This window comes from Scyliorhinus torazame, chromosome 14 (assembly GCF_047496885.1).
Source record: "Scyliorhinus torazame isolate Kashiwa2021f chromosome 14, sScyTor2.1, whole genome shotgun sequence".
In the NCBI taxonomy this organism is placed as follows: domain Eukaryota; kingdom Metazoa; phylum Chordata; class Chondrichthyes; order Carcharhiniformes; family Scyliorhinidae; genus Scyliorhinus; species Scyliorhinus torazame.
Window position 1 is genome coordinate 90,083,174 of NC_092720.1, and position 23,113 is coordinate 90,106,286.

Here is a 23,113-nt window from a genome sequence, read left to right on the forward strand (position 1 = left end):
AGGGGTTTTGGATGGGGGTGACAAAGGTGCTTTCGAAAGTAGTAGGAGTCCGGGTCGAACCAAGCTGGGGGTTGGCTATATTTGGGGTTGCACAAGAGCCGGGAGTGCAGGAGGCGAAAGAGGCCGATGTTTTGGCCTTTGCGTCCCTAGTAGCCCGGCGCAGAATATTGCTAATGTGGAAAGAAGCCAAGCCCCCGGGGGTGGAGACCTGGATAAATGATATGGCGGGGTTCATAAAGTTAGAGCGGATTAAGTTCGTCCTAAGGGGGTCGGCTCAAGGGTTTACTAGGCGGTGGCAACCGTTCGTCGAATATCTTGCGGAAAGATAGATGGGGGAAAACAAAGAAGGCAGCAGCAGCAGCCCAGGATTTTGGGGGGGGGGGGGGGGGAGAATGGGGTGTGGCCTGAGACAAGGCAGTTGCCAATTAGGGCTAGTTTCTATTTTTTGTTATTTAATATTTATTTATTTGTTGTTGTTTTTGTTTAAATAAAAAAGGTCATTATTATCTGTATTGTTACAATGTTGTGTAAAGGATGCACAATGTACTGTGTTGGTTGACCAAAAATTTTCAATAAAATATTATTTAAAAAAAAAACTGTGCCAATGCAGATCAGGATGCAAAGCCCATGTGTGTTATGTGCAGAGAAGTACTGGCAAATGAGAGTTTAAAACCATCAAAACATCAAAGGCATTTGAAGACTAAGCATGGCGAGTTCGAGAAAAAAACCTCTTGATTTATTTTCAAAGGATGCAGCGAGAACTCAAATCATCAGCTCAAGTCCTTGGCAGAAATGTAACACTGAATTCCAAAGCAAGTGAGACTGTGAGGACCAAGCAGGCTCACCTGTCGCATTAAAGGTAGAAAATGGTGGCTTCCAAAGGCCGGCCGGCATGGCCCCTGAAGGCCAGCCAACTGGTAAAAGTGGGTCCTGGGGAAAAAAAGTTTGGATAAACAGTGTTCTAGATGGTAGTGGCCCTGGATTTGAAAGGTACTGTCTAAGGAGGCTTGGTGAGTTCCTGTAACTTATAGATAGTGCTTTTAAATGGAACAATGCAAGGCAGCACGTGGCACAGTGGTTAGCATTGCTGCTTACGGCACGGAGGACCCGAGTTCGTATCCCGGCCCTGGGTCACTGTCCGTGTGGAGTTTGCACATTCGCCCCATGTCTGCATGGGTTTCACCCCCACAACCCAAAGATGTGCAGGTTAGGTGGATTGGCCACGCTAAATTGCCCCTTAATTGGAAAAAAAAAAAAATATATATATATATATATATATATATATATAAAATTGGGTACTCTAAATTTTTTTTAAAAATTTTAATGGATCAATAGAGTCTTTCAGCCAGATGCGGTGGCAGAGCCTGGTCACGTCACGCGCCCTGTGCATCTGTGCTTTTGGCATCAAATCACAGAGGAGAGATTACTCCATTTTCTAGCTGCAAGCAAGCAAGACAACAGGACTGTGAAGAACTGAAAATGGATCGTTGTGCAGTGGTGGAGGGAGTGACTGTTTGTAGTGAGTAGCCAAGCAAGTGTGTTGCTTGGTCCTGGATGGTGTCAAGCTTCTTGAACGTTGTTGCTGCGTACATCCAGGCAAGTGGAGTTTCAGGAGGAGAGTTACTCACCACAGGATTCCTAACCTCTGACCTGCTCTTGCAGCCTCGATAGTTATAAGGCTAGTTTTATTGCAGTAAAGAATCATGTATTTAACAGTATTTTAGTATTTAATACATCTGTCTTCAAAAAGAACATAACTGTTAAGTATATTGAAACGTAAAGGTTTTTTAATGTTACTTTTGCAGTTAAAAAAAAACCATTTCATTCACCTTCTGTCGGACTTGTACTACTGCCTTCCAATAATCTTTAGCTTCAACACGGTGACAATCATCACACATCTGTTGCAGGATGACGAAGTCTATCACAAAAACCTGCTGCAAGATTGCTCCACTCATTACCTACACACAAAACGCACGGTTAGAAAATTTAAAAAGCGCAAGGTAAGAACTGCCTCATTAATCAAAGGATCAAGACACCCAGGAAATATAAAGCACTAAAATAGATACAATGATTATGAGTAAATTATCTGCCTGAAAATTGGCTAATCAATACTAACCTTTTCCACCAACGCCTCCTTCACTCCCCACCTCACTAAAGCCATTCAACACAAATACAAAGTCCCTGCTCAGACTCTCATGCAGACCATGTGTGACCAACCTTCCCGTATTCTCTTACTATCTACATTCAAAATGTTAACGTTCCAATTTTGCATCAGGATCCTCAATACTTCCCGTCAAGGTATTCATCAATGTAACAGTGGGAGAATGTCAGTGGGAGCTTTAGATTTAAAATACACCAACAATACTTTCCCCAATAAATGAACTAACCAAACAAAAGTAGGCACTATTGTGGAAGAATAGTAGGCACTATTGTGGAAGAATAACTTTCTTCTCACCTCCTTTTGAACTGTAAGTTTGACCTTTAATCTCTTGGAATGAGGCTCGGTCCAAATAAAGCCAGCATCAATTAGACGTACCTGAAAAAAGTAGTAATTGATGTTGAAACTGCAAGCAAAAGTATCTCCACAATTTATTTTGCTGATTAAATTATTGTATACAGAAACAGACGAATCCAAATTAGCAATATTTTACTTCATACTTAAGATTGCATATTAACTCCAGGATGAAGTGTTTGGTGCTCACACATTCTGAGTCAAGAGACGAGTCTATTACCAAAAGAGTCACAGCTGTCATTATGACTGTCATGCATAGATTGTGATCAGGAGGCACAGTTCTGTTTGGCATACATGACCATGTTGATCTTTCTTCTACCAATCGATAGTTTGAAGTCCAGGTTTCTACAACTCGCATCAAAGTCACAAATGGCAACCTATGTCACTGTGACAAAGATAAACGATCACACCTTGTTTTTCTCAACCCATCTGCAGCCTTTGACATTCGACTATCATAAATCTCCTAAAACTCCCCACTGTCATCCAGCTGACTGTGATTGCACTCACCTAGGTCTGTTCTCGTCTATTCAGTTGTAGCCAGCGAATCACCTGCAATGGCTTCTCCTCACGGTCCAGCTTTATTACCTCTGATCTCCCCTAAGGATCTATCAACGTCCCTTCCTATTTTTCAACTACATGCTGTCCCTTAGCATCATCAGACAAAACTACTGTGTTAGTTTTCACACAAACACTGACAAATCCTTGATCTCCCTTACCACCAGTTTTACCAACCCCTCCAGTCGCTAAATTATCATACTCCCCTTGCCTAACATCAAGTACTGGATAAGCAAAAGTTTCTCCGTAAAGTTTGTCAAGACCAAAGCCATTGTATCATCTCTCCAAGACATACTCCTCTCTAGCCACTGACTCCACCCCCGGTAAATGTGAGACTAAACAGAATGTTTGCAACTATGGTGTCATACCTAACCCCAAGATGTGTCTCACATCTGCACCATCACCAAAACTGCATGTTCCACCTCCGTGGCACTGCCTTATTCCTCCCAGTATGTGCTCATCTGCTGTTGAAAGCCTCAACCATCCTTTGACAGTTACAGACGTGATTATTGTAACACTCCTAGGTGGCACCATTCTACCCTGCATAAACTAGATGTCAGCCAAACCTGTTGCCCGTGTCTTAAACCCTGTTTACTAATCACCCTTGTGCTAACTGAATCGGACTGACTCACAGTTAAGCAAGACTTGCATATTAAAATTCTCATCCTTGTTTCAAATTCTTCAATGGCCTCTCCTCTCTCTCCCCCCCCCCCCCAAAAGAAAAACACCTCCCTTCCTCTATAATGTCCTTGAGCCCTAAACCTGCCGAGATATCTAAAATCCTCCAATTCTGGCTTCTTGAGCATCATAATTTTGATTGAGCCAACGCTGGTGGCCGTGCCGTCAGCTACTAAGGAATTCCCTCCCAAAACCTCTCCAGTTCTCTTCTTTGCTTTCCTCCTTTAAGACACTCCTGGAAACCTACCTTATGGTCCTGGGTTCTAATATCTTTTTATGTAGCTCGATTTCAAATTTTATTTGAAAATGCTCGCAAAACTACTTGGGATGTTTTACTCCATTAAGGGCAGTTAATAGGAGTTAGTGCGCTGATAAAAAAAAACTCAGCAGGATTTCAAAACTATTAGCTTGTACAGAAGGTTTTTTTTTTTTTTTAAATAAATTTAGTGTACCCAATTAATATTTTCCAATTAAGGGGCAATTTAGCATGGCCAATCCACCTACCCTGCACATCTTTGGGTTGTTGGGGCGAAACCCACGCAATCACAGGGAGAATGTGCAAACTCCACAGACAGTGACCCAGAGCCAGGATCGAACCTGGGACCTCGGCACGCTTGTACAGAAGTTAATGCCCTACTGAACTACTACTTCTATTTGTCAGGACTTAAAATACAAACATTTAAAAATAAAAGTAAAGAATGTATTTAATTGCCTCTCACTTAAAAATCAATATTCAGCCATTTTACAGTTGTACTTTACGAAATGAAGCATAAGAAATTTACAGAAAGAGCATTTTCAGAATCAGGATAGAAGCATGCTTGTTCTATTTTAAATATGTTTAAATACAAATACATGGAGCTTATGCTGAAAAGACAATTTTTAAGTTATAGACAAAAGCCGTTGAGAAAATAGAATCTCAAATCCGTGGTAAATCAGCAATGCTATTCATGTAATAATTACTAAAGCTAATATAAGAAGAGAATGCTGGTGTTCATGGACAACTGTGGAAAATATTCAAGCAGTGTAATTATCGATGAATTTTGACAAGATAGGCTTGAACTCAAATTACTAATATTTTTCATTTTAGCACTATAACTACAATTTCAAGCAATGAAACATAAATATTTTGACTGCAATTGAATGATCATCCCTGAAAAGCAAAACCTGACATGAAACACAATTTTGGCATAAGATCCTGTCTACTAACTTTAGTCAAAGGGGACTTTAGTTTTTTAAGGCACAGAGTTAAAAGTTCTCTTGATTCCAATGCACACTGTATCCATGTTCCAGGAGGCTGAAGATATCTGTGGAGCAAAACCAAAAGTCAAGTGTAAACCAAACCATCAGCTCTCAAAAAATTAAGATTGCTATTTATTTATGAGAGAAGAGGGCATTTTATAATAAATAAATCCCCCCCCTTAAATATAGACAAGTTTACATTCAGCCAGGACTATAAACCCCTTGCACCGTAATTCCAGTTAAGAACCAACAGGCAACCAATTGTAATAAAATTACTCTGAAGTACTCACTCTGAAACTTCTAGCAAAAAAAGATCAATTCTTCCAAATTAATCGGTTTAGGGAAGCACCTAATTTTACCGTAGCAGACCAACACCTAACATTTAAATTAGCAAACAGTGTGCCTTTCAATGCCATTATCACCTAAACACGCTTCTCCAAGTTGCAAAAGAAGTACACATTAATTCTAGTCCACAATCATTACCTTTCACATTGTTTGCAGAAATTAACATTTACTTGTTTTGGGATTCCTTCGGTGATGTCAACTTGGGTTCGTAAGCAGGCAACGCACATGTTTGCAGGATTCGGCGCGATGGGAACACCACACTGGCAACACAGGCTGAGAACGAAAGCAAATCAATTGAATTTGAATCCAAGCGATCACTTAGTTACCAAACACACAAAAATATTTAATGACAGTATGTTTTCTTGTGTCCTGAAAAATCAGAACACTGACGAGATTCTAATCGGCTTCTTAGGAGGCCAGTTAGCTAACCATCTCAATTTACCACCACTCTTTTTTTTAACCTGAGGATATGAATAGCTTGGACGGTTACGAGTAATGGGAACAATTTAGTCTCAGGGCTCAGGTGGCTTGAGCATAATTCAACAGTTTATACATGATTATAGCCTTATTTTCCGCTTCACGTCTAACTTTTAATAACATTCTCATACTCTCAAGAATAGAAAATGATCCTATGGAAGGTAGAAATTGTGCTTAAATGACTCCACTTTGACACTTTCAGGTGTAAAATGCATTGCTACTAGAAAGAGCATGTCACAGGACACTAGGCCAGAATATAACCTCGATCATGTTTACTGGGATATTCTTAGGTTCAGAGCAAAATGACACCCACCCCCCCCCCCCCCCCCCTTCCCAACGTTTTACTTTATTTCCCTTCAAGTATTTATCCAAATCCCTTTGGAAAGTTACTCCGGAATCTACTTCCACCCCTTTCAGACAATGGATTCCAGATGACAACAACAATTCACAGTGTGAAGAAAATGTTTCCTCACGTACCCGCCGCTTCCTTTCCCATCTGTGTCCTCTGGTTACCAACTCTTGTGTTCCATCAATAATGACTATGATTTTGAACTTGATATTAAATCTTGACTTCCCTGTTCCAAGGATAACAAACAACCCCAGCTTCTCAATACGCTTGATACCATTCTAGTGAATCACTTCTCTTAACTTCCCAAGGCTTTGACATCCTGGCTTTGACATCCTTCCTAAGTGTGGTATCCAGGTTTGAGCACACATACAGAGGCATAAAGGGTATGTTGATTTCATAGAATGATTTAATAGAATCTACAGTGCAGAAGGAGGCTGTTTGGCCCATCGAGTCTGCACCAGCCCTAGGAAGGAGCACCCTACTTAAGCCCACACCTCCACCCTATCCCCATAACCCAGTAACCTCACCTACACACTGAGGGGCAATTTAGACACTGAGGGGCAATTTAGCATGGCCAATCCAGCTAACCTGCACGTCATCTTTGGACCGTGGGATGAAACCAGAGCACCCGAAGGAAAAGGTTGTGACCGTTTCGCAGAAATTATTATTTTTTGAAGTGCGTTGCTAACCTTATTGGGGATGGGCAAGCACCGGGGCGTGGGGGGGGTGAGAAGAGAGAGCACAGAGGTGGAGGGAGAGAGTGAGTTGAGCGAGGGGTGGGGGGTGAGCACCGGTTTGGATGGGGGAGGAGGTTTGGGAGGGGGAGGAGGTGTTAGGGGCGAGAGCCAGGGGGCAAGAAGAGAGGGGGGGGGGCAAGAAGAGAGGGGGAGGCAAGCGCCATGGAGGGGGAATGAAGGAAGGAAGGGAGTGAGGGCAAGCAGTGTGGGGGAAGGAAGGGGAGAGGGAACAGTCACTCCTGACTTTGCTCCAGCAAAATTCACCAATTTTGAATACCTCTTTTACTCTTCCCTTTAACCTTATTCATGGAATAATAGAATCCCTACAGAAATAGAGAAGGCGGCCGTTCGGCCAATTGAGTCAACACCGACCCTCTACAAGTGCACCCTACACAGGCAAGCCCCCTTGCCCACTACCCTACCTAACCTTTTGGATACCAAGAAACAATTTAGAATGGCCAAGCCACATAACCTGTACATCTTTGCACTGTGGGAGGAAACCGGAGCACCCAGACGAAACCCACCCAGGTACGTATAAACTTAATACAGTAACCCAAGGTTGGAATTGAACCTGCGCCCCTGGCGCTGTGAGGCAGCAATGCTAACCACTGTGTCATCATGCCTTTGCTCTTAAAATAAAATGTGATGTGCACTTATATAGCACTTTTCATGACTGCCAGACATCTCAATGCAATTTACAAAGAACTTTGAGTACAGTGACGGTTATATTGTAGGAAATGTGAGAACAGATTTTCACACAGCACGTGATAATGACCAGGTAAAATACTATTTTGTGATGTTGATCGACCAGGCAGAGATAACCCTCTTGTTCTTCTTCGAAAAGTATCATGGATTATTTTACATTCAACCCTGGAGGGCAGACGAGGCTTCAGTTTCATGTCTCATCTGAAAGACTCTGACAGTACAACACTCCTCAGTACTGGACTCAAACGTTAGCCTTAATTTGTGTTCAAGTCCTGGAATGTCTTGACTAATTAGAGTCAACTTGCCTGGTTTGAATTTATACAAAAGCTTGGCCATTTACTGTTCCCTGTTGCATTACCCACGACCAGAGTTCACTTGCTTACAAATCAGCACCTTCTCATCATGCAGTATAAATTGCTGCTCCCTTTAAGATTTGGTATTCGTGAGATTCTGTCCTGATGAATGCAAGATGAAAAGCTTCGACTGATAATCTTAAATTGGTTTTTAGTGTCATTCTTCATACACTTGGGATTATTTACTAAGTGTTGTCCAATTGTCAAATCATGTCTCACGAGACTTCCGGTGACGCGGGCGGGAGGCGGCCGCACAATGGAGGACTCCCGTTCGGGAACGGCATTTTAGGGGCTTTAAGCCCGGGCCCAGGGTCCGCGGAGGCGGCAGAAGCAGGGAGAAGGCACCGAGGAGGCACAGTGAAGACACAGGAGGAAAAAAAGAACGAAGAAAAATGTCGAGGGTGAGCAAGAAAACGGCCGGAAAAAAAACAGCTGGAGGTCCGCCGGGGAGTGGAAAGGTCACCGCGGGGTCACCAGGAAAAATGGAGGCTGGAGCACCAGGGAAGGCCGCACTGCTTACGGCTGAAGAAATAACTAAGGTGATGGCTGCGGAATTTGAAAAGCAGTTGGCGCAGATTGAGAAATGCATGGAGACGGTGAGGAAGGAGATGAGGGAGGTTTTGAGTGTGCTGGTGGAGGAGGCGGTTTCCCCGGTGAGGACGGGGGTGGCGAGCGCAGTGGCGGAGGTGCGAGAGCAAGGGGAGGTGCTGAAGGAAGTGGAGGAGACGTTATTGCAGCACGGCGATCAACTTGCCTCGATGGGGAAAGAGATGCGGAAGGTGATGGATACTAACAAGGATCTGCGAGGAAAAATGGAAGACATGGAAAACTGATCCAGGCGACAGAATTTGAGGATTGTGGGGCTGCCCGAAGGAGTTGAAGGACCAAAGCCGACTGAGTATTTTGCCGCGATGCTGGCAAAACTATTGGGGGAGGGGGAGGATCCCTCCCGATATGAACTGGATCGGGCTCATCGGTCGTGGAGGCCTGTACCAAAGGCGAGTGAGCCGCCAAGGGCAGTGACTCTGTGCTTCCGTAGGTACAGGGTGAAGGAGAAGGTCCTGAGCTGGGCCAAGCAGAAGCGGGTGGTGCAGTGGGCTGGAGCTGGTATACGTGTATACCAGGACTTTACGGTGGAGCTGGCAAAGAGGCGGGCTGCCTTCAACCGGGTGAAGAGGGCACTGTACATTAGCAAGGTGCGGTGCGGCATTGTATATCCAGCGAAGCTGAGGGTGACTTACAAGCTCAGGTTCTTTTATTTTGCAACGGCGGAAACAGCGGAGGAGTTTGCGAAAGCAGAAGGACTGTGGCAGAACTGACAAATTAAGGAATGGCCATGTGCCGATGTAACCTCATGACTGTATTTTCTTCTTTTTTGTATCACTGCGTGCAGGTGTAGAGATTAAAGGAGCCAATGTGGTATATATTTGGACAAGGGAAGGGACGGGACTTGCACTCGAAATGAGAGTTCTTTGGGGTGTAGGTGGATATGCGGGGTTTGTGTGCCAAAAAGGATCTTTGGGCTTTCCTAGGGCTGGGCAAGTGGAAAAGGGACCCGGGCGGGGGCCTCCACGCTGGCCGGTTTAAGCTGGCCAGTGAACGGGAGTGAGGGGCTGCGGCCATCGGAGCCTGGCAGAACAGGGTCCAAGTGGTCTAGCCGGGGTGGAAAGTTGGGGGGAAGGAACAGAGGTTGGGAAGAGGAGTTTTACAAGAGACAGTGGAAGGAAGGAGCTGGAGACCTGGGGGGGGGTTTGGGGGGTGGGGGGGGGGGGGGAGAGAGAGAGCTGTGTAAGATTAAGGGTGACTACGGGTAATCCCTGATTCCTTTTTGTCATTTGTTTATGTAGAGGTTTGGGGGTTGGTGGGTAAATGGGATCGTTGTTATTATGGGGATTGACATATCTTGCTGATTATTGTTTATTGTTGATGGATGTAAATGTGGGAGAAAATGTGAAAGAGGAGGAGAATTAAAAAAAAAAAATTTTTAATTTAAAAAAAATCATGTCTCACATTGGACCCGAGGTTTGCAACCACGGGCTGGTTGGGCATGGTCGATACTCTGCTTGTTGCGAACGGCTGAGGGGACATGATGTTTTATACAATCCACCTGTTGTTGGAACATATAGCCTACATACATCGCAACACCGGCACTGAAATTTGAAAAGAGGTCCTTCAACAAAAGTTTGAGAACCATTGATTTAGCTTGTACTGCCTAAATAGGCTTTATTTAGATAATCTCCATCAGTGCACCATTGAATGAAGGGATTTTCCAATTTTACCAACGTTTGTCCAAATTGTTGAGCTTAGGTAAATAGGCTACATCCATCCTAGTGCATTGTGTAATGCACATGAATTTCCACAAGTTGGGTTGGCAACTCCCGAACTTGACAATGATTTAAGAACTCCAGCATCAGGCACTGAACGAATCACAGAATTGTTACGGTGCAGGAGGCAGCCATTCAGCCCATCATGTCTCCAAATATGTACTACGACTCAGTGCCATTCATTCCCCTGCCTTTTCCCCCTACCCTTGCATTGCTTCTCTTCAAATAATCATCTAATGCCAATTGAATGCCTCGTTTGAACCTGCCTCCACCACACTTCGAGGCAGTGCATTGCAGAACGGAACCTCTCGCTGTGTAAGAAAGTATTTTCTCACATCACATTTGCTTCTTTTGCAAATCACTTCAAATCTGTGCCCTCTCGCTCTCGATCCTTTTATGAGCAGCAACAGTTTCTCCGTATCTACTCTGTCTAGCCCCATCATGATTTTCAAGATCTCTATCAAATCTCCTCTCAGCCCTCTTCTCTCCAAGGAGAAAAGTCCCAACCTCTCCAATCTATCCTCATAATTGAATTTTCTCATCCCTGGAACCACTCTTGTAACCGCTTTTGCACTCTCTCCGTTGCATTCACATCCTGCCCATACTGTGATGCTCAGAACTGTACACAATACTCCAGCTGAAGTCAAACTAGTGTCTAGTATAGGTTCAACATAACTTCAATGCTCTTGTACGCTATGCCCCAATTTAAAAAAAAAAAAAGGATACTGTATGCTTAATTAAGTGATCTCTCCATCTGTTCTGACACCTTCATGATCAATGGATATGTATCAAGGTTCTCTTGCTTCTGCACCCCTCAGGAATTATACACTACTTTATACTGTCGTTCCATGTTCTTCCTGCCAAAATGCATCACTTCACATTTCTCCGCAATGAACTTCATCTACCACCAATCTGCCCACTCCACCAACTTGTTTATGTCCTTCTGAAGTTCTACACAGTTCCAAGTTGTCATATGTCATCCGCAAGCTTTGAAATTGTCCCCTGCACATGAAATGAAATGAAAATCGGTTATTGTCACAAGTAGGCTTCAATGAAGTTACTGTGAAAAGCCTCCGAGTCACCACATTCCGCGCCTGTTCGAGGAGGCTGGTACGGGAATTGAACCTGCGCTGCTGGTCTGCCTTGGTCTGCATAAAAGCCAGCTATTTAGCCTTGTGCTAAACCAGCCCCTGTAAGCCTCATCAAGATCGAGATCATTAATATATACATCAGGAAAAGAAGATGATAAAAGTTCAACCAATACTATTAATAAAGCAATAATCTACTTACATACGTCCCTGAGTGCTCACAGCAGATTCCTTCATGTATTCCATCTCGGCAATGTTGACCAATGCAACGTGTGTAGACCTGTATAAAAATGCAAAACAAGAATGTCAGTAAGTTAATCATTCAGTCTGGTACTCAAGGTCTCCCTCCTCCTCACCCAGTCACCCTCCTGAACTCCATCCTCCTTCCCGCACTCATCGATTGATCACCCGCTGGAAATCCTTTCCCGAACAACCAACTGCCCCTCCCCAAATCCCCTTCTTCCCTGCCCCATCCTTCTCATTCACCTCTCATGTCCATACCCTATCACCTCCACCATTTCCCCCATCTGCCCACCACTCACCCCATCTCCCCCTTTCCTCCTCCTCAGATCTCCCCTACCCACTGCCCTGCCCTTTACGCAAACTCAGCTTTTCCCCAATTATTCCATACCGTTCCCTCAACAACCTCCCCTCCTATCCATCCATCCCCAATTCTCTTCCGGGTTCCCCAACCCCCATGTTTGTGCCATCTCCGCATTCCCCTATACCCCCTCAATGAAATCTCCCTCCAAGCCTCCCATCTCCCTATCCACCTCAATCTTTTCCCTCCAGTCTCCATCTGTCACTCCCAATGCCACCATCAACAGCAACTGTCTCACCCTCCACCCCATGTCACCCCGCCGACAATCAATTCCATCCCATCCATGCCTCCCTCCAAAATGTCCCAACCCCTTCCATTTGTACCCCCCCTCACACGTGCCTCCATCGTCCACTCCCGTCCCCCCCTCACCCTCCACTCCCGTCCCCCCCTCACCCTCCACTCCCGTCCCCCCCTCACCCTCCACTCCCGTCGTCCCCTCACCCTCCACTCCCGTCGTCCCCTCACCCTCCACTCCCGTCGTCCCCTCACCCTCCACTCCCGTCGTCCCCTCACCCTCCACTCCCGTCGTCCCCTCACCCTCCACTCCCGTCGTCCCCTCACCCTCCACTCCCGTCGTCCCCTCACCCTCCACTCCCGTCGTCCCCTCACCCTCCACTCCCGTCGTCCCCTCACCCTCCACTCCCGTCGTCCCCTCACCCTCCACTCCCGTCGTCCCCTCACCCTCCACTCCCGTCGTCCCCTCACCCTCCACTCCCGTCGTCCCCTCACCCTCCACTCCCGTCGTCCCCTCACCCTCCACTCCCGTCGTCCCCTCACCCTCCACTCCCGTCGTCCCCTCACCCTCCACTCCCGTCGTCCCCTCACCCTCCACTCCCGTCGTCCCCTCACCCTCCACTCCCGTCGTCCCCTCACCCTCCACTCCCGTCGTCCCCTCACCCTCCACTCCCGTCGTCCCCTCACCCTCCACTCCCGTCGTCCCCTCACCCTCCACTCCCGTCGTCCCCCCTCCACTCCCGTCCCCCCTCCACTCCCGTCCCCCCCTCCCCCTCCACAACCGTCCCCCCCTCACCCTCAACTCGCATCACCCCCTCACCCTCCACGCCACCCTCCACTCCCGTCCCCCCTCACCTTCCATTCCCGTCACCCCCTCACCCTCCACAACCGTCCCCCCCTCACCCTCCACAACCGTCACCCCATCACCCTCCACGCCCCCCCATCACGCTCCACTCCCGTCACCCTCCACGCCCCCCCTCACCCTCCACTCCCGTCCCCCCTCCTCACCCTCCACTCCCGTCCCCCCTCCACTCCCGCCCCCCCTCACCCTCCACTCCCGTCACCCCCCTCACCCTCCACTCCCGTCCCCCCTCCACTCCCGTCACCCCCCTCACCCTCCACTCCCGTCCCCCCTCCACTCCCGTCCCCCCTCCACTCCCGCCCCCCCTCCACTCCCGCCCCCCCTCCACTCCCGCCCCCCCTCCACTCCCGCCCCCCCCTCCACTCCCGCCCCCCCCTCACCCTCCACTCCCGTCACCCCCCTCACCCTCCACTCCCGTCACCCTCCACTCCCCCCCCACCCTCCACTCCCGCCCCCCCACTCCCTCCACGTCCCCCCCTCACCCACCACGTCCCCTCCACCTCCCCTCACCCTCCACTCCCCTCGCCCCCCCCTCGCCCTCCCCCCCACTCCCCTCGCCCCCCCCTCCCCCCCACTCGCCCCCCCCTCCCTCGCCCCCCCCCACTCCCCTCGCCCCCACTCGCCCCCCCCTCCCCCCCCCCACCCCTCGCCCCCCCCCACCCCTCGCCCCCCCCACTCCCCTCGCCCCCCCCCACCCCTCGCCCCCCCCACTCCCCTCGCCCCCCCCCACTCCCCTCGCCCCCCCCCCACTCCCCTCGCCCCCCCCCCACTCCCCTCGCCCCCCCCCACTCCCCTCGCCCCCACTCGCCCCCCCCTCCCCCCCCACCCCCCGCCCCCCCCCACCCCTCGCCCCCCCCACTCCCCTCGCCCCCCCCCACCCCTCGCCCCCCCCACTCCCCTCGCCCCCCCCACTCCCCTCGCCCCCCCCCCACCCCTCGCCCCCCCCCACTCCCCTCGCCCCCCCCCACTCCCCTCGCCCCCCCCCCTCCCCTCGCCCCCCCCCACCCCTCGCCCCCCCCCACTCCCCTCGCCCCCCCCCACTCCCCTCGCCCCCCCCCACTCCCCTCGCCCCCCCCCACTCCCCTCGCCCCCCCCCACTCCCCTCGCCCCCCCCCACTCCCCTCGCCCCCCCCCACTCCCCTCGCCCCCCCCCCACTCCCCTCGCCCCCCCCCACTCCCCTCGCCCCCCCCCACTCCCCTCGCCCCCCCCCCACTCCCCTCGCCCCCCCCCCACTCCCCTCGCCCCCCCCCACTCCCCTCGCCCCCCCCCACTCCCCTCGCCCCCCCCCACTCCCCTCGCCCCCCCCCCACTCCCCTCGCCCCCCCCCCACTCCCCTCGCCCCCCCCCCACTCCCCTCGCCCCCCCCCCACTCCCCTCGCCCCCCCCCCACTCCCCTCGCCCCCCCCCACTCCCCTCGCCCCCCCCCACTCCCCTCGCCCCCCCCCACTCCCCTCGCCCCCCCCCACTCCCCTCGCCCCCCCCCACTCCCCTCGCCCCCCCCCACTCCCCTCGCCCCCCCCCACTCCCCTCGCCCCCCCCCACTCCCCTCGCCCCCCCCCACTCCCCTCGCCCCCCCCCACTCCCCTCGCCCCCCCCCACTCCCCTCGCCCCCCCCCACTCCCCTCGCCCCCCCCCACTCCCCTCGCCCCCCCCCACTCCCCTCGCCCCCCCCCACTCCCCTCGCCCCCCCCCACTCCCCTCGCCCCCCCCCACTCCCCTCGCCCCCCCCCACTCCCCTCGCCCCCCCCCACTCCCCTCGCCCCCCCCCCACTCCCCTCGCCCCCCCCCACTCCCCTCGCCCCCCCCCACTCCCCTCGCCCCCCCCCACTCCCCTCGCCCCCCCCCACTCCCCTCGCCCCCCCCCACTCCCCTCGCCCCCCCCCACTCCCCTCGCCCCCCCCCACTCCCCTCGCCCCCCCCACTCCCCTCGCCCTCCCACTCCCCTCGCCCTCCACTTCCGTCCCCACGCCCCTCACCCTCCACTCCCGTCCCCCCCCTCACCCTCCTCTCCCGTCCCCCCCCCTCCACTCCCCCCCCCCCCCTCCACTCCAGTCCCCCCCCTCACCCTCCACTCCCCCCCCCTCACACTCCACTCCCGTCCCCCCGCCCCCCCCCTCACCCTCCACTCCCGTCCCCCCCTCACCCTCCACTCCCCCCCCCCCCCACCATCCACTCCCGTCCCCCCTCACCCTCCACTCCCGTCCGCCCTCACCCTCCACTCCCGTCCACCCCCCCTCACCCCCACTCCCGTCCCCCCCCTCACCCTCCACTCCCGCCCGCCCCCCCCTCACCCTCCACTCCCGTCCCCCCCTCACCCTCCACTCCCGTCCCCCCCCCACCCTCCACCTCCGTCCCCCCGTCCCCCCACTCCCGCCCCGCCCCCCCCTCACCCTCCACTCCCGCCCCCCCCCCCCGTCCCCCCTCACCCTCCACTCCCGTCCCCCCCTCACCCTCCACTCCCGTCCCCCCCCCACCCTCCACCTCCGTCCCCCCCCGTCCCCCCACTCCCGCCCCCCCCTCACCCTCCACTCCCGTCCCCCCACCCCCACCCTCCACTCCCGTCCCCCCCCCGTCCCCCCTCACCCTCCACTCCCGTCCCCCCCCCTCACCCTCCACTCCCGTCCCCCCCCCGTCCCCCCTCACCCTCCACTCCCGTCCCCCCCCGTCCCACCTCACTCTCCACTCCCGTCCCCCCGTCCCCTCACCCTCCACTCCCGCCCCCCCCGTCCCCCCTCACCCTCCACTCCTATCACCCCCCCTCACCCTCCACTCCCGTCCCCCCCCCTCACCCTCCACTCCCGCCCCCCCCTCACCCCCCACTCCCGCCCCCCCCCTCACCCTCCACTCCCGTCCACCCCCTCACCCTCCACTCCCGCCCCCCCCTCACCCTCCACTCCCGTTCCCCCCCCCTCACCCTCCACTCCCCCCCCCCTCACCCTCCACTCCCGTCCCCCCTCACCCTCCCGTCCCCCCCTCACCCTCCACTCCTGTCCACCCCCCATCCTCCACTCCCCCACCCCCCCTCACCCTCCACTCCCGTCCCCCCCCCTCACCCTCCACTCCCGTCCCCCCCCTCACCCTCCACTCCCGTCCCCCCCCCTCACCCTCCACTCCCGCCCCCCCCCTCACCCTCCACTCCCGTCCCCCCCCCTCCACTCCCGTCCCCCCCCTCACCCTCCACTCCCGTCCCCCCCCTCACCCTCCACTCCCGTCCCCCCCCCTCACCCTCCACTCCCGCCCCACCCCTCACCCTCCACTCCCGTCCCCCCCTCACCCTCCACTCCCGTCCCCCCTCACCCTCCACTCCCGTGCCCCCCCCTCACCCTCCACTCCCGTTCTCCCCCCCCCCTCACGCTCCACTCCCGTCCCCCCCCTCCACTCCCGTCCCCCCCCTCACCCTCCACTCCCGTCCCCCCCCTCACCCTCCACTCCCGTCCCCCCCCCTCACCCTCCACTCCCGTGCCCCCCCCCTCACCCTCCACTCCCGTCCCCCCCCTCACCCTCCACTCCCGTCCCCCCCCTCCACTCCCGTCCCCCCCCTCACCCTCCACTCCCGTCCCCCCCCCTCCACTCCCGTCCCCCCTCACCCTCCACTCCCGTCCCCCCTCACCCTCCACTCCCGTCCCCCCTCACCCTCCACTCCCGTCCCCCCCCCCTCACCCTCCACTCCCGCCCCCCCTCCCCTCCCGTCCCCCCCCTCACCCTCCACTCCTGTCCCCCCCCCCGTCCCCCCCTCACCCTCCACTCCCGTCCCCCCCCTCACCCTCCACTCCCGCCCCACCCCTCACCCTCCACTCCCGCCCCCCCCTCACCCTCCACTCCCGCCCCCCCCCTCACCCTCCACTCCCGTCCCCTCTCACCCTCCACTCCCGTTCCCCCCCCCTCACCCTCCACTCCCGTTCTCCCCCCCCCCTCACGCTCCACTCCCGTCCCCCCCCCTCCACTCCCGTCCCCCCCTCACCCTCCACTCCCGTCCCCCCCCTCACCCTCCACTCCCGTCCCCCCCCTCACCCTCCACTCCCGTCCCCCCCCCTCACCCTCCACTCCCGTCCCCCCCCTCACCCTCCACTCCCGTCCCCCCCCTCACCCTCCACTCCCGTCCCCCCCCTCACCCTCCACTCCCGTCCCCCCCCTCACCCTCCACTCCCGTCCCCCCTCACCCTCCACTCCCGTCCCCCCTCACCCTCCACTCCCGTCCCCCCTCACCCTCCACTCCCGTCCCCCCCCTCACCCTCCACTCCCGCCCCCCCCCTCCCCTCCCGTCCCCCCCCTCACCCTCCACTCCTGTCCCCCCCCCCGTCCCCCCCTCACCCTCCACTCCCGTCCCCCCCCCCTCACCCTCCACTCCCGCCCCCCCCTCACCCTCCACTCCCGCCCCCCCCCTCACCCTCCACTCCCGTCCCCCCCCCTCACCCTCCACTCCCGTCCCCCCCCCCTCACCCTCCACTCCCGTCCCCCCCCTCCACTCCCGTCCCCCCCCTCCACTCCCGTCCCCCCCCTCCACTCCCGTCCCCCCCCCTCACCCTCCACTCCCGTCCCCCCCTCACCCTCCACTCCCGTCCCCCCCCCTCACCCTCCACTCCCGTCCCCCCCCTCACCCTCCACTCCCGTCCCCCCCTCACCCTCCACTCCCGCCCGCCCGCCCCCCCCCTCACCCTCCACTCCCGTCCCCCCTCACCCTCCACTCCCGTCCCCCCTCACCCTCCACTCCCGTCCCCCCCTCACCCTCCACTCCCGTCCCCCCCTCACCCTCCACTCCCGTCCCCCCCTCACCCTCCACTCCCGTCCCCCCCTCACCCTCCACTCCCGTCCCCCCCTCACCCTCCACTCCCGTCCCCCCTCACCCTCCACTCCCGTCCCCCCTCACCCTCCACTCCCGTCCCCCCTCACCCTCCACTCCCGTCCCCCCTCACCCTCCACTCCCGTCCCCCCTCACCCTCCACTCCCGTCCCCCCTCACCCTCCACTCCCGTCCCCCCTCACCCTCCACTCCCGTCCCCCCTCACCCTCCACTCCCGTTCCCCCTCTCACCCTCCACTCCCCCCCTCACCCTCCACTCACGTCCCCGTCCCCCCTCACCCTCCACTCCCGTCCCCCCCCTCACCCTCACCCTCCACTCCCGTCCCCCCCTCACCCTCCACTCCCGTCCCCCCTCACCCTCCACTCCCGTCCCCCCTCACCCTCCACTCCCGTCCCCCCTCACCCTCCACTCCCGTCCCCCCTCACCCTCCACTCCCGTCCCCCCTCACCCTCCACTCCCGTCCCCCCTCACCCTCCACTCCCGTCCCCCCTCACCCTCCACTCCCGTCCCCCCTCACCCTCCACTCCCGTCCCCCCTCACCCTCCACTCCCGTCCCCCCTCACCCTCCACTCCCGTCCCACCTCACCCTCCACTCCCGTCCCCCCTCACCCTCCACTCCCGTCCCCCCTCACCCTCCACTCCCGTCCCCCCTCACCCTCCACTCCCGTCCCCCCTCACCCTCCACTCCCGTCCCCCCTCACCCTCCACTCCCGTCCCCCCTCACCCTCCACTCCCGTCCCCCCTCACCCTCCACTCCCGTTCCCCCTCTCACCCTCCACTCCCCCCCTCACCCTCCACTCCCGCCCCCCCCCCTCACCCTCCACTCACGTCCCCGTCCCCCCTCACCCTCCACACCCGCCCCCCCCCTCACCCTCACCCTCCACTCCCGTCCCCCCCCTCACCCTCCACTCCCGTCCCCCCTCACCCTCCACTCCCGTCCCCCCTCACCCTCCACTCCCGCCCCCCCCTCACCCTCCACTCACGTCCCCGTCCCCCCTCACCCTCCACTCCCGTCCCCCCCCCTCACCCTCACCCTCCACTCCCATCCCCCCCCTCACCCTCCACTCCCGTCCCCCCTCACCCTCCACTCCCGTCCCCCCTCACCCTCCCTTCCCCCCCCCTCACCCTCCACTCCCGTCCCCCCCCTCATCCTGCACTCCCGTCCCCCCCCTCACCCTCCACTCCCGTCCCCCCCTCACCCTCCACTCCCGTCCCCCTCCCCGTCCCCAACCTCCACTCCCGTCCCCCCCCTTCACCCTCCACACCCGTCCCCCTCCCCGTCCCCCCCTCACCCTCCACTCCCGTCCCCCCCTCACCCTCCACTCCCGTCCCCCCCCTCACCCTCCACTCCCGTCCCCCCCCCTTCACCCTCCACACCCGCCCCCCCCTCACCCTCCACTCCCCCCCCCTCACCCTCCACTCCCACTCCCCCCCTCACCCTCCACTCCCGCTCCCCCCCTCACCCTCCACTCCCGCCCCCCCCCTCACCCTCCCGCCCCCCCCCCCCTCACCCTCCACTCACGTCCCCGTCCCCCCTCACCCTCCACTCCCGTCCCCCCCCTCACCCTCACCCTCCACTCCCGTCCCCCCCTCACCCTCCACTCCCGTCCCCCCCTCACCCTCCCTTTCCCCCCCCCACCCTCCACTCCCGTCCCCCCTCACCCTCCACTCCCGTCCCCCCCCTCACCCTCCACTCCTGTCCCCCCCCTCACCCTCCACTCCCGTCCCCCTCCCCCCCCTCACCCTCCACTCCCGTCCCCCCCTCACCCTCCACTCCCGTCCCCCCCTCACCCTCCACTCCCGTCCCCCCCCTTCACCCTCCACACCCGCCCCCCCCCTCACCCTCCACTCCTGTCCCCCCCCTCACCCTCCACTCCTGTCCCCCCCCTCACCCTCCACTCCTGTCCCCCCCCTCACCCTCCACTCCCGTCCCCCTCCCCCGTCCCCCCCCTCACCCTCCACTCCCGTCCCCCCCCCTCACCCTCCACTCCCGTCCCCCCCCTTCACCCTCCACTCCCGCCCCCCCCCTCACCCTCACCCTCCACTCCCGTCCCCCCCCTCACCGTCCACTCCCGTCCCCCCTCACCCTCCACTCCCGTCCCCCCTCACCCTCCACTCCCGCCCCCCCCTCACCCTCCACTCACGTCCCCGTCCCCCCTCACCCTCCACTCCCGTCCCCCCCCTCACCCTCACCCTCCACTCCCATCCCCCCCCTCACCCTCCACTCCCGTCCCCCCTCACCCTCCACTCCCGTCCCCCCTCACCCTCCCTTCCCCCCCCCTCACCCTCCACTCCCGTCCCCCCCCTCATCCTGCACTCCCGTCCCCCCCCTCACCCTGCACTCCCGTCCCCCCCTCACCCTCCACTCCCGTCCCCCTCCCCGTCCCCAACCTCCACTCCCGTCCCCCCCCTTCACCCTCCACACCCGTCCCCCTCCCCGTCCCCCCCCTCACCCTCCACTCCCGTCCCCCCCTCACCCTCCACTCCCGTCCCCCCCCTCACCCTCCACTCCCGTCCCCCCCCCTTCACCCTCCACACCCGCCCCCCCCTCACCCTCCACTCCCCCCCCCTCACCCTCCACTCCCGCTCCCCCCCTCACCCTCCACTCCCGTCCCCCCCCTCACCCTCCACTCCCGTCCCCCCCCCTTCACCCTCCACACCCGCCCCCCCCTCACCCTCCACTCCCCCCCCCTCACCCTCCACTCCCGCTCCCCCCCTCACCCTCCACTCCCGCTCCCCCCCTCACCCTCCACTCCCGCCCCCCCCCTCACCCTCCACTCCCGCCCCCCCCCTCACCCTCCACTCACGCTCCCCCCCTCACCCTCCACTCCCGCCCCCCCCCTCACCCTCCACTCCCGCCCCCCCCCTCACCCTCCACTCACGTCCCCGTCCCCCCTCACCCTCCACTCCCGTCCCCCCTCACCCTCCACTCCCGTCCCCCCCCTCACCCTCACCCTCCACTCCCGTCCCCCCCTCACCCTCCACTCCCGTCCCCCCCTCACCCTCCCTTTCCCCCCCCCACCCTCCACTCCCGTCCCCCCTCACCCTCCACTCCCGTCCCCCCCCTCACCCTCCACTCCTGTCCCCCCCCTCACCCTCCACTCCCGTCCCCCCCTCACCCTCCACTCCCGTCCCCCCCTTCACCCTCCACACCCGCCCCCCCCTCACCCTCCACTCCTGTCCCCCCCCTCACCCTCCACTCCTGTCCCCCCCCTCACCCTCCACTCCCGTCCCCCCCCTCACCCTCCACTCACGTCCCCGTCCCCCCTCACCCTCACCCTCCCGTCCCCCCTCACCCTCCCTTTCCCCCCCCCCTCGCCCTCCACTCCCGTCCCCCCCCTCGCCCTCCACTCCCGTCCCCTCACCCTCCACTCCCGTCCCCCCTCACGCTACAAAGCCACCTCCCACGTACCCCACACACATTTTTCCCTCTTGTCTCCTCACCCGGCGGAACCTCCTCCGTTACCACGTGCTGAGCGTTACCCCTGATCCTTCCTGGAAAGTGCCTCGGGCTGGGACCGGGCTCGGGCTCGGGCTCGGACTGGCCCCGGTTCGGTGGGCTCGGACTGGCCCCGGTTCGGTGGGCTCGGACTGGCCCCGGTTCGGTGGGCTCGGACTGGCCCCGGTTCGGTGGGCTCGGACTGGCCCCGGTTCGGTGGGCTCGGACTGGCCCCGGTTCGGTGGGCTCAGTCCCGGGACTCGCGTGGCGCCCTAAGGCCCCGGGCGAACGTTTCCGGTTCCTTTAGAGCTGTCTGCGGCGCGCCTATCCCTGGACTCGGTGAGGTTGAATATTTCGTCTTTGTGAATAAAATCACATTATTATTGACTTACAATAAATAATTATCTGAAACTCTTTTTATTTGAAAACAAAATCGATGGATACTTGATCCTGCTTTGCAGAGAACAAGTGCCCATGTTTGTCCCCCATTTTCCCCAACCTGGAAACTGAACAGTTTACAAACTGTCAAAAGAACCAGGAATACAAGAAGCCTATGTTCAGCTGCATTAAAATATGTCAGTGTGGCATTCCAGAGGAATATTGGCAAAATCAGCATTACCATCGCAACTCAAGGTTACACTGACACCCAGTGAAGCATCCAAAGCAATGTGGTACCTAGAGGACGGGATGCAATTGTAACTCCAGAGTCACCCAGACAGACACAAAAGATCCTCATAACATTGGCAAGGGGTGATCGATGCCGACTAACCAGCTGGGTTCTGGACTTGCCAATGGCAGATTGCGACACGTGTTGTAGGGAGCAGATCCACCAGGTCTGTGTTGAGAGATATAAAGTTAAGCCCGTATTTATTTTGGGTTACCAATAGTGAGAGTTGATGCGACCATCAATTCACTCAAGGACTCGTGTCGGAGTAAAACAGTGGTTTTAATTAACTATCAACTTTGCCTGCCTGCGACTGGTACATAATGAGGACATTCCCACAGGCCAGCTACTCTTATACTCCTTCAAAGGGGCGGAGCCATGGGCGGAGCCCGTACATGTTCCAACATCTCCCCCTGTGGGTGAAGCCATACAATGGCCCACAGATAAAACCCACAGGGTTAATAACATAGAACATAACTGGTGGATTAACTGTATTTGCAAACATAGAACATAACTGGTGAATTAACTGTATTTACAAACATAGAACATAACTGGTGAATTAACTGTATTTACATTCACCACAAGAGTTAAGAGGTAGTGCCGGGGGAAAAGATTCTCCAGGTCTTTCTTTTGGAAACTCTGAGTGAGTCCTGATAGAAAAGTTGTGCATCATGTTTTTGGTACTTTGAATAACCATCCAACTTTTTTTGTTTGAATAATGAACCAACCTCTTTCATTCTACGTATTCATATGTTTAAGAGACGCAGAATTTCAAACCGTGGTCTTAAACGTAAGCCTCAAAGAAGCCGACAGCAGATATTAACATTTCCGTAGAATCCCTACAGATCAGAAGGAGGCCATCGGCCTGTTGAATCTGCACCAACCCTCTGAAAGAACACCCTACCTAAGCCCAATCCCCCATCCTATCCCTATAACCCCACCTAACCTACACAAAGGCCACACATTTCCGAACTGTAATATCCAGTCACAACTCACAGCAATTTAGGACAATGCTAGATTGGGTGGAAATTAATCATCTCATAGTTGTGATACCAAGGTGGTGCTGAGACTCTCTATCCCATAATTCCAAGGACTGAAAACAAATCATTATGTCGGGCTGTGGCTGCTTATCAGGGACTGCTGACAGTAA

At 57.2% G+C, this 23,113-nt stretch overlaps 1 protein-coding gene across 3 annotated transcripts in view; it reads right to left on the reverse strand.

Annotated features, from left to right (window-relative positions):
• nmd3 (NMD3 ribosome export adaptor) overlaps window positions 1–21,486 on the reverse strand; it is a 65,247-nt gene extending 43,761 nt beyond the window's left edge. Inside the window, exons 1-6 of one of the 3 annotated variants that reach the window (XM_072474457.1) lie at window positions 21,273–21,486; window positions 11,565–11,642; window positions 5,468–5,602; window positions 4,953–5,049; window positions 2,456–2,536; window positions 1,830–1,958 (exon numbers count right to left, since the gene is read on the reverse strand). In XM_072474457.1, coding sequence (XP_072330558.1) covers window positions 1,830–1,958; window positions 2,456–2,536; window positions 4,953–5,049; window positions 5,468–5,602; window positions 11,565–11,642; window positions 21,273–21,283 — 531 coding nt within the window. In that variant the 5' untranslated portion in view covers window positions 21,284–21,486. The remainder of the gene's footprint in view (window positions 1–1,829; window positions 1,959–2,455; window positions 2,537–4,952; window positions 5,050–5,467; window positions 5,603–11,564; window positions 11,643–21,272) is intronic. The other 2 variants (XM_072474458.1, XM_072474459.1) reach the window with 2 other exon arrangements.
• Window positions 21,487–23,113: the final 1,627 nt, after the last annotated feature.